The sequence below is a fragment of the Neolamprologus multifasciatus genome, chromosome 18 (assembly GCF_963576455.1).
Source record: "Neolamprologus multifasciatus chromosome 18, fNeoMul1.2, whole genome shotgun sequence".
Lineage (NCBI taxonomy): Eukaryota > Metazoa > Chordata > Actinopteri > Cichliformes > Cichlidae > Neolamprologus > Neolamprologus multifasciatus.
In genome coordinates, this window is record NC_140456.1 from 8221772 (window position 1) to 8233581 (window position 11810).

General features: G+C 39.5%; 1 protein-coding gene across 8 annotated transcripts in view; it reads right to left on the reverse strand.

The window, feature by feature from the left end:
- Positions 1-10884, reverse strand: part of LOC146497281 (rho GTPase-activating protein 12-like) — a 65390-nt gene extending 54506 nt beyond the window's left edge. For 3 of the 8 annotated variants that reach the window (XM_085141749.1, XM_085141748.1, XM_085141743.1), the window contains exons 1-2: positions 10673-10881; positions 2-770 (exon numbers count right to left, since the gene is read on the reverse strand). In XM_085141749.1, coding sequence (XP_084997875.1) covers positions 2-697 — 696 coding nt within the window. In that variant the 5' untranslated portion in view covers positions 698-770; positions 10673-10881. Of the gene's footprint in view, position 1; positions 771-10672 lie in introns of all 8 variants that reach the window. The other 5 variants (XM_085141751.1, XM_085141744.1, XM_085141746.1 and 2 more) reach the window with 5 other exon arrangements.
- Between the last annotated feature and the right edge of the window lie 926 nt (positions 10885-11810).

Here is an 11810-nt window from a genome sequence, read left to right on the forward strand (position 1 = left end):
CCTGGAGATGTTCAGTGGAAGAGCTGCTCAGTTCATCTCCAGACTCAGAGTCATTTGTACGTCTATCTTCGCCCGCAGAGTCACAATATTGGGTGGTGTCCACGTCCAGCGTCGCCCTGACCAGTTCTGGGGATCTGGCTTGACTGCGGGGCAGGGTGCTGGACCCACCTTTGTAAGGGGGTGGTGGGACACCACCACGGAGAGCTTCAGCCAGAGCTTTGTCATGGTCAGTGGGAAAGGTGGGGGCATGATGGTGGTTATTGTCCCTGCGCTGAATCGGGGGAGTGAATTTAGCAGTGTTTCCAGTTTGTGCTGAAGGGGAGCGCTGATAGTTGGACTCGTTTCTGTGAAGGTTCTCAGCGGGATGATTGTTGAGTCCCAGATCCAGATTGTTTGGTTTTACCCAGCGTGCACCTGCACTTTGTGAAGATGGATTACCAGTAGCACTCGGAAGATGTAGGATTGGTTTAGGGGGTGGCATGAGGGCTTTGCGGACTTCTCGGACATATTGAGCAGGTACATAAAAAGCTTTAGACGCCTCCTCTTTTTTCACCTGCCACCAATCCTCATTAGTTTTCTTGACTAGCATGTAGCATTCCCCCTGCTGGATCTTAATGAGCCGGTCTTTAAACTTATACTCATAGTCGTATTCTACCTCGATGTAGATCTGGCCCGGGGCAATAGGCAGATCTGCCATGATGCCTCTTACTATCCACCAGGCTGTTCACCCCAAAAGAAAAATATTTATTACCATGTCTTCATCAGTAGACCTTTGAAAAAACAAAGAGAATATATTAAATATACATTTAATTTCAGTGTGAATAACTCTGCTATTGTACTTAATATATATATACACCTCGGGTGCCACGATGTTCTAATGTTCCAGTATGTAAAACATCTAACTAAGTTATCACCTGTGAAGTCTAAAAGGACATCCTTTTTCCATTTTTCCCCAAAGATTGAAATTAATTATTAAATAACAATAGACTTAAGTCTTTCTGGGGAGGCAGCCAAACAATTTCTGGGACCATCATTACAGGGACCTGCCCACAGAGGTGGTAGACTTTCTCACCAAATATAATTTGGCATACCTAAATATTCCTGATTGTGCCACCTAATTAAAGTGTATGTATAGAGAAACACTCTTCTTATTACATTTTTTAGTTTTCCTTTTTCTGTATTAGTGACCTTTGAAACAATAAAATGAATAAAAACTTTGAATGGCTTTCTAACTAAAGGTATCGTATGCATTTTTTTTAAAATTGTCATTAAAACAACATGTTTTCAACTAACAATTTTAAGGAAAAATGAAAAAAAGTTGTGTTTTTATGTGTGAGAGAAAATAACTTGAAGAAATAAGCTTAAATCAAAACTAACAATGAACATTAAAACCATAAAAAAAATTCTTGAGGTATAGTTAAGTCAGAAAATACTAATTCCCTTCTCCTCTCATTTAATCAAAATAAAGACAAAAATAAGAATGCCATTGAAAGCCTGACACTCACATGCTAACCCGATCAGAACAAACAAATAAGATATAAACTGAGAAGATTTAATCCTCTTCAAGGGTGAATGTACCGTCCAGCTCAGAGCTTCAAAGCCGCACGTAAGATAAGACGGAAGAAGTGGAGACAGTAAGGAGGAAGAAATAGAGTAAGACATAAAAACACAGTAAGTGGGAGAAAGCAGCGTGACTCATGTTACTAAGGACAGCTTGTCCAGCAGCTATTAGGGCATCTTGGATTAGCTAAGTCACACACATAGTTTCCTGTTGAAGTCACACGCATGTGCGCACACTCTCTTACACAATGCTGTAGTACACCTTTTAAAAAACAACAAAGACAAAGACAAAAACATCACCAACGCCAATATGATTTATTTAATGGAGTCAAGGCTTATATTAAAAGAAACATCTTATCTGTAGTGAACTTCGCAGCCAACCTTGAGTTAAACAATAATACACCAAAACTATTAGATTAAATAAAATTAGTGTTTCCTGGTTGGACTTTACTGCTTCAGGGTACGACTGAGCATGGCCTATTTTGATAGAAAGAGGTACCTCAGCTGTTTAGATTTTAAATTAACAGGAAAATAAATATATTATGATCAAATAAGTTTAATAGTTCAAAGAAACCACAATCTTAGGCTACCCTCAAGTCAACTCTCACTACAAAAAGAGATTTAGTCTCAGCTCTCTCTTTCTGCCTCCGGTACATGACAGAAATGACTTCTAAAGTTCTGACTAGTCACTTTAGGAGACAAGCGTCAGCTGAATGCCTCGTATGTACAATGTAAAAACGCAATAACTACAATGACAAATTGTTGCAGACTGCACAAATTTACTAGCTCACAAATACTCAACTGGATATAATGTTTCTCAAATGTTGGCAAACTTGATAAAGCAAAGAGACATTTAGAGACCTATAAACTTTAAGCTATCCCAGCTGCCACGGGACAACGACCGGAGTACGCCCTGGACAGGTCGCCAATCTATCACTGAAAGACAGACAACCATCCACCATCAATTAGACTAACACGCAGTTCTTTTATGAGAAGAAAGACGATCTATTCTTTTTGTATTTTTCTTTATATTTTAAGCAAAAGTGCCAGTCACTTACACAAAACTAACACTTGAAAGAAAAAGAATATAGATTTTATTTTTAAAACTCCAACTTTTTTTTTTTTTGCTTTTGAAACTTTAGATCTGCACATAAACTGAGCCTGAGCTTGGTAACTGATGAAAAGAAACAAGGAAGATACCAATCAGTTGTATCTCTGGTAATAATTAAAATACTAAAGCCGCTGGGACCTCGGTGTTTATATTTGCAGTATTAAATAAAGTATGAAAAAAAAATCATCGCAACTCATTCCTTCCTGTTTAATGTAATAGTCCAAATCAAATTAGTCTACTGTCCCCAGGCATCCAAAACCACGAGATGGTTAAAGGACCTGTAATGTCAGCCGTGAAACAATTTCAAACAAAGTGCGATAGTCAAGCAGACTCACTTGATGACGATACAGGCTACTGCAGAATGAGCAGCAGGATATTACAATGACAGTCATAACTGCAATCCTACAAAATTATCAGAGAGTTACATCATTATCAAACCAAGAATATGCCTCCAAAGACAAAGAGTGCATTGTTGCTATTTTTTTAACCCAGCAGCACTGATTTCTCTTCAGTATCAAAGTCCTATGGTCCCTGTGAGCCACTGGGGCAGTTAAGGAAATGTTGTTAAACTAACGACACCCTCCACAAACACACGCGCGCGCACACACACTTACAAAAGAAAACCAAAAAGCACACATACATACCAAGAAAAAAGAAGGTGGGGAGAAATTTGCATCTCTACAATAGTAACCAACACACCTCTGTGTGTTTCCTCTCGTCTTGAGTTCATGATGAATGATGAGCATCGCTGCACAACACATGCAGATTCACTTAAGAGACACCCATGATCCATGAAACTATAGCGAGGCCACCATCTGCAGCTGGTGATATAAGCCCACAAATTCTGTGAAAACTGGAGTGGGCACCAGACAAAGCGCACAACAAATAGTGGTCACTGTGAAGACTGTTGTGGTTGTACGACTGCTTAATGAGCATATCCCCACACACATTAACCAGCATGAGCTACGCTATTTTAAAACCACTTGATTAATCAAAAAGTAGTTTCCACTGGGTGTCACCATTAAATCTGCAGCTGAACATTAAATGTGCAGTTGGCAGCTATTACCTAATAATAGCATTGCGCTTCTGTTTACCTTCGGTCGTGCATTAGCTTAATAAATATCTGTGATTAGGCGAGCAGTGCTGGGATTACTGCTGATGCAGTGACTGGCGGGATAATATCGCCACAGATTAACTCGAGGGTTCAGGCTAACAAGTACTGAGGGAAATCTCACCGAATCTATCAGCTGAACAGAAAGTCCATTAGCCAAATGAAAATAAAACACTGCATCTGGTGCTAATTCACAGCTATTCACTGAATAACAGCAGAGTAGCGAGGAATAAGACTGTGTGATGGTTATAGCATGAGTAGTAGTGGCAGCTTTCCTTGTTAACATCCTCAACCCTCATGCTGAAGGCATGGAGTCGAGTGGCTAGAAATTCTTTATATCACTATTTTCTATTTTATTTTTTAAATGAGAAACAGTGCTTGTAGTCAAGGAAAAATATGATGAAACCAAATGTGGTAGAACACTAATAAAAATATAGTTTTAAAAGTATTTCATTTAAACCTCTTTAATAAAGAAATAAAAAGGCAGGAAGCTTAACAGTGCTTTTGTCCATTAGTTTTTGAGAGCTTTTCCCAGCTCAAAATGGGCCTTTGTAGGTTTACAAAGTGTCTGTGTTAACATACTTATCATAAATCTATGCATTTTCCTGTAATTTGGGTCCAAAAATATGGATTTTAATAATAAAAACCCACTTAAATTAACTGCTAACAAAATATTTTTATTACAATGCTGAAGATTTTTCTTTGGGGGAAGGCCAAAAACTCTTTGGGGGGAAAGTCAAGATTTGCTGGAAAAACCCAGAGTATATATAGTGTAGCTAAGAATTCCTTAATGGGCAAGACTTTGGTGATAGTGGTGAAGGGGAAAAAAACAAACTCAGGGTGGGCAGTCAACCTGGCACAACCAGTTATGGCTGGAGAGAGTGGAGAGGAAGAAAAAAAAAAAGAGCAATAAACAATCAACACTAAACAGGAGTCAGATAAAAAAAAAACAACAACTCTGTAGTCTGCACAGAGTTCAGATGCACGACCGCCTTTCTGGGAATAACTGAGAAAAATGGCGTGCCTAACCTGCTAATATTAAGGGGCTCTACAAGCATTGTTTGCCCAGTGAAATAATCACAGTGGCTGGAAGGTTTGGGGACTCAAGACAGTGAGATGACATTTAATTTCCTGCCATCCTTCCACCCCTTGCAGGGTTTTGGTCTTCCCTCAAAGAAAAACCACATGGGTCATAAAAATCGAATCTTAACCAGTTTATTTTTCCAATGTGAGGTTTAATTTACTCAAGCATGAAACATATTTTTGCTCATAATCAGCCAGAAATAACAGGAACAAATTTAGACAACAGACTCTTTGTCTTACATATGTGGACCAGTCGAATGCCTGTTTTCCACTAGTACCTACTCAGATTTTACTCTACTCGACTTGGTTTTGGTCTTATTCCATTACAACTGAGTACCACCTTAATGTGCTTGGGGTCATTGTAGCAATGTGACCAAAAGTCCCATGACGTCGTGGCAGTGGTATACCTGCTGCGCTTTCTGTGGCTTTTTGTCAGACTCAGAGACCACAGTGTTGGTTTTGTGCAGCCATTTCCCTCGTTGCTAGGTTTTGAAAATGGCAGTTTGAGTTTTGTGAAGAAGTCGTTCTCATGACTCGGCTCACTTGGAACCTCAGCCAAGGTACCAAAAAAGTACCTCTTGCATAGAAGATGCTATTTTGTCCGCAAAGCTTGTCAACTACTCAACAAGCAGTAGTGAAACTTGTAAAAGTGCAACACAAACCAGAAATGGAGACCATTCACCTTCAGAGTAAAAGTTTTGCCTTTTGAAACACCCTTGATGCAGCTTTAGGACACAAATTTGACTCTAAAGGCAAACCTTCTCCATTTCCAGTTTGCATCACAGTTTTTCAAGTTTCACTACTGCTCGGTGGGTAGTTGAAGAGTCGGGATCTTCTGTGGAAACTACAGATGACCTCAGCAATTCTGTAGAAACCAGAGATTGAAACAGGTTCATTAATCAGTCTCTATGCCTGTGGCACTGAGGCCTTATATGCCAAGTGACCCTTGAAAGAACAATTTTGATTCAGAAAAAACATACCTTTGAAAGTTTCCTTCTCACTGTTTTTAAATTTAAGACTGATTTTAAACTAGAGTACAGCTATTAATTACTAAGTTAGGTAAACCTCAAGTCATACAACGCTAAACATGTAAAAACCAACAAATCATTTAAAGTTTGTGGGTTCCTTTTTAACATGTAGCTTTAAAAAAAAGTGATGATTAATTATGAAAAAGGTGTCAAAAATGCAATCCCTCTATGAGAGAGTCTGGCATGTTGGTTCTGAAAATACCCTTTGAATTAAAATGAGGAAGACTACAAACAAAACAGACAATCAACTTAATGCTCCTATTCGTCATACGGAAAGGTCTTTGGAAGATTAAGTACCTGGGGGTTGTTGTCTCTTTCACTTATCCCCCACTAAGATTAAGCTACAGCTTCAGTGCTGCTATTTAGCAAACAAATCTTCTCAGAGTCCAATCAGCAAAATCAGAAGACGACCCTTAATTCAGAGTGATGGTAATAAGATTTGCAGTGGGAGACAGAGTGGATGGGTGGGTCCCATGAAAGCAGGACCTCGGCTGAAGTGTGTGGAAGTGTTGGAACTGATATGTATGTTTAAAAATCCGCTGCTGTCAGCACATGCAGGAAACACACCCTCACAGTTTCTCTTGCCTCAGCAAAACAGAAATCAGCACACTGCAAATACTCTCTCATTGTGAGCACATTAAATATTTCAACTGAAACAGGGATGAGTGAAGCACCAGCAGCGGCGAAATTCCTCTGCATCGAGTCTCACATGACTCTTGTTAGCCAAGTTCAGACTGTTGATTCAGAGCCGGGCCACTGGTGATTGGTTTAAGTTATTTTCATCAGAGAAAGCAAATTCCCCATTGTGGAGGTATTTAAAGGGAACGGGTTGGGGAGAGACGGCAATCAGCCACGCTTTCCTCATTTAAGCACTAATACAGGCTGAGAACATGAACTTTTCAGAAACAGTTACTCAATTTATTCAGCATCATGGTCTAAACTTCTGACAGCAAGTGTGACAATGTTTCTGCTTCCATGCCCCCACTATGTTCCCCTGATCTTTTATATTTAAACAAAAGCCAACACATTTACTTTCAATATGTTTTCTTTGGTCTTTTAGAGATGAAATCTTGCTATTAATGACTTGCCATTTAGACTATGCTGTATATAAAAAAGGTAGGTGTAATAAGCCAGAGCTTCAACCCACACCTTAAGTAATGTGTGTTCAATTCAATTTAAGTCTTTGCTGTTGGACATTTATTTTTATAGCTTTGATCGTTTGCTTTTCTCTTATTAATGAACAAAGAAATATCATTATCATTATCCTGTCAGCCTCACAAGCATTGTGTGGCTCAAAAGGATGTGGTAATAAATGGATGTATTCTACACTATGAAAATGAACAACTTTAAGAGTTTTAACAGTCACTGGAGGAGGAAAAATGGACATGAATGAGGCCATGAAAACAAATCTGAGCTTCCATTTATCCTTAATAAATGTGCTTACTGCAAGGGGAAATGTGAGAAATATACATTAAAATAAAAAAAAATACCGATTATAACAAACCAGCTTGTTTGTGGTTTTTAAGTTGGATATATAATATGGAGAGAAATATGTCTCATAAGGGTTACAAATGCATACGACATTATCCACCAGCGTACACTAAGCTTAACAAATGTGTGCAGTGATTTGTGTGTAATGTTTGAGGACTCACAAGCACGTGCTTCGATGAATCAAATAAGCTGCTGCTGCATCCTGAAATGTTTTTCTGCTGGGGAAAGTCAGCGAGTGCTCAGCTGCAGATGTGGAAACACTGTGGTTGTGTTGGTGTTAATTTTACCATTGTACAATAACAGCAGGCTAACATTAAGGAAGGAATACGGAGGAAGCCCAGATGATGGACACAGCTTACATTTGTGGATCTGCAAAGCTGGCAGCATAAACTTTGTCTCACAACCCCACACGGGCATGCGTGGGGTCATTTACACTTGTGGATGATTCCTACGTATTTGTAACCCTTTCGATACATACATTTCTGCATGACATAAAAACTGCCAATGAACTCTCAGCATCAGTTACTTGTCTCGTGTAAGCATAGTCTTTGCTCCACATTTAGCTTGCTGGGATGTGATCTGCCTCGTCTTAATCTGTATTTTTATTACAACTGGTGGCCCCACAGTACGGAAGGTGTGAACAGCAGGTGGGTGGGATGTCAGATCACACATATCTGCTCTCACTGACATCATTCAGAGCCAAGGAGAGAAAAAAAAACTTCAGAGTTTTTAGAGCCGTCTGAAATGTGAGCTTTTGGCTCTTAAGTAGTACAAGCTGACCTCATTTGGTCACATCTATTAGAACTATCCAACTTTGTAACACAAAGCGCAAATCACTCTGGCCTGTGGGCGCCGATCAGATGTAACAGAACATTAGCATGAGTCTCACAAAGCACTAATTATTTTCCACTGGGTCATTCACTGTTCAGATGTCAGGAGCACATGCGTGTGTTTGCTCTTGCTGCCAACAACAGCTAGCAAAAGAGGCTGTGATGATGGAAATTATGGGTGGACATGGAGGAAGTTGCTCAATGTTGGATGGTCAGTCTCTTTGGCAAGACCAAGGCTAAGGGCAGTGACAGCATATCTGTGACACTGCAACCTTATAGACGTCCTGATTGCCTGTTTACAGGCACAGTTTGTTAAAATGGGGTATGGCTATTTACATTTACGTCCAGACCCACTTCACCACTAGAAGAGACACGTAGCTAATACTCTTAAAAACATGGTGATAATCAGGGATGCACCACATATCAGATATTTGGATCCAATATCAGTCTGATCCCATATCACAAAGTTAGACTGGTAACAATGAGCTTATTTAAGGAATCCATCTATTGAATTAAATTCTGTGTTGTTAGCTGCAGAACGATGGTTGCAAAATGGAGAGGTAAGTTAGCACAGAAGAAGCTAAAAGCAAAGCTTTAGCAGTTTGGAGATATTTTAGAGGGATTTGGGTTCAGTTTGACACTTGGTAAATCTTTACTGCGATCATGTTTTGTTTTTTTAATCATCTAAATTATCATCTAAATGATGTATGTGGTTCCTCTTACTTGTCAAGCTCTTTGTTTAGCTTTCTGGCTCTTAAATGTCCTATTTCAGGCCAAACAGCTTAAAAAAAAAACCTAAAACTCACACACATTAACTGACCTGCAGCAAAAGAAAACCCAAAAAACAAAAAGAAAAACAAACTCACAGACACACAAAGCAACCCAGTGGAACAAAAACTAGTGAAAATGTTATTTGCTACAGAGCCAAACATTTCCCTCAGGAGTCGGCAGGAACCAAAAATATTGGCGTTACATTCACCAGAGGACCACAAACACATCTCCAAATGAACCATAACTCTATCAAATAAGCAATTGTTTGTGTCCAGATTTATGTGTCAATGTTTATACTGCCCATATCTATATTTTGCTTTTCACTTGTTTGGAGCAGAAAAAACACAGTTACCAGCAAACAGCTCACAAACAAAAGTCAGAATAGTTTCAGAATGGGGGATAAGTGAGGATATAAAATAGACCCTTTAACGTGTAAAACTAATTCTCGATGTATCTATTTGTAACAAGCAGAAGCAGTGCACTGTGCCCCGTGCACAAAGAAGCCACCAAATATAGGCCCAAGCTGCCTCAAACAGCCTGGATCTAGCACTAGCTGTCCTACTTTTACACTGGCTCTCACCATAATTTTCTTCTAGAGAAATCAAAATCAGCTCCCCACGGCATCCCCCACCCTATCACTGTTAAAGCCACAACCTGAACCACTTCGACCAACTACGGCCAGCTGCAGCTCCTCAATCGAGAAAGAAAGAAATCAGAGTACACATTTTAAGCAAAACACAAATAAAGAACATGTTAAAGGCATGCTGGCCACAATAAGACCAGGAGGTTTTATAGAAAATCTCTCTTCCGTTCACCACGTGAAGCTCTGTCACCAGCAAGGTTTTCTCAAGCCCATCATTACAAAAATAAAGTAAATAAAAACAGTAAAAATGCTTTAACAGTCTCTTTAAATTTGTTGCTTTTTCACTTCATAAACAAATATTGCTTTATTTTCATAAATGGCAGATTTGGGGGAGATTATCCAAACTCTTAAATAACTAACTACTTGCTCAACTGACACTCACTTATGCCCTTTAAAAAGTACAAGTTTAGTTTTAAGGTCAGAAAGACTTTCATTAATCTAAATCACCTCAAAACATAAGAGAATGAACATTTTTGAAACAATTAAAGGTTCTTCATTATAATTCATGATAGGACTGTGTCGTTGAGGTGATGATTACAGGCTCTACTGTGATTTAAACGGCAGCTTTCAAACCACGAGGATCAGATCAACTTTAAAAAGCCATTTATCACTATTTCATATATTTAAAAAAGTGTGAGCAGGAGGATTTCTGCTCTATGGCAGATCCATTTCACTGCTCTCAGGTAATAAGGTTAACCCTGCCAGTCAAAAAGTACTATAACACATCTGTTTAAGGCACTCCTTAGAAAAGTAAACACTGATTTCTGTGCTTTCTTGACGCTAATTTAGAAGGTGTTCCCAAAAGGATTCAAGTTTCTCTGATTTCTTTTTTATATATATTAGGTCTGAAAGTAGCTTTGGGCTCTTTTGTGGATTCAGAGCTTTAACCTTCACCTTAACGTCACGTTTTGTGGTCTTAACTCTCAGTTTCAGCTCGCAGGTCTCCTCGGTCTTGCTTTAATCTGCCCTCTAACGTTAGCTAGCTAATTAGCTTTCAGGGCTACAGCATTCCTCAGTGTCCCGCACTGAGGCACAGATACGCACCTTCACCTACCTCCTCCGCTGGCTCCCAGGGGGGAACACACCGACACGACGGTGCTCCCGGGTGTAGTTAAACTCCCAGTAAACTTCCCCGTCGACCGGCCACCGTGTGAAACTATTTCCCTACTTGTCAGGTTTGTCGGAGAGCGGCGTTCCAGTCCGTCCTGCTCTTCCCTAGCCAGTGTGTAATCTACAGCAGTGCTCGCTCCCGTGGAGTCGCTTGCCCCGAGAACTTCGCAACTACCTTCAAGCAAAGATCGTCTATGCAGACAAGACGTGCTATTCTATATATTTTCCGGAAAACACAAAAATAAAACTTTCCGGTTTAACTAATTGTAAGTTACCATAGTCACCGGTCTTGTACATGCACATTTAACAAACTAATTAAACTTAGCACTATTTTATCTGGCAATGCTGTAGTTGTAAGTGGCTAATGACTAATCACTAGCTATCGTAGTGAGACCTCTTCTTTTGTTTGTGAGTTATACACATGGTTCGAACTTTCAGGTGTTCCGGAAACAAAAGGGGATTTAGCGCAACCTGGCGGTGATGATCACGAACTACAAATACATTGTGCGTAATTGTGTCTGCTTTTAAAACGGAAAAAAAAGGTGTGTCAACTTTTAGTTCATGGCACACATACAATGTGCTAATCAGCCCAATGTGCTGTCAAGTGAGCCGGACCAGCAAATGAACAATCAATCAACTATCATTTTACGGTTTACAAAATGCCCATTCCTTTTCCCTGTGTGTTACAATTCACACTCCATCTACAAATGGGACCAAAAGCTGCACTGTTCTGAATCAAAGGTTTTACACTACTTTTAACTTTGTCTTATTTTTATAAACACTATAAAGACAAACTCATCCAGTTGGCTGGTTTGAACCCTTTAGTGGGCCATTTTGGACCCCAGGATGCATGTTTGACACCCATCGCTTGAGGCAACAACAGAAATCAAAGTCATTGATGTTTATGAGGCACATTTGGCCAAGATTTTACTTCAAATGAGCCTTTAATGAACCATCTATTTAAAAAGAAAAAAGCATCAGTATTCCCTCAGGAGTTATTACAGGTTTGTTAGTATGCATGGATCACAGTGGCTCTACAAAAGCACGAAAACTGCAAAGGTTTTGTAAAGAT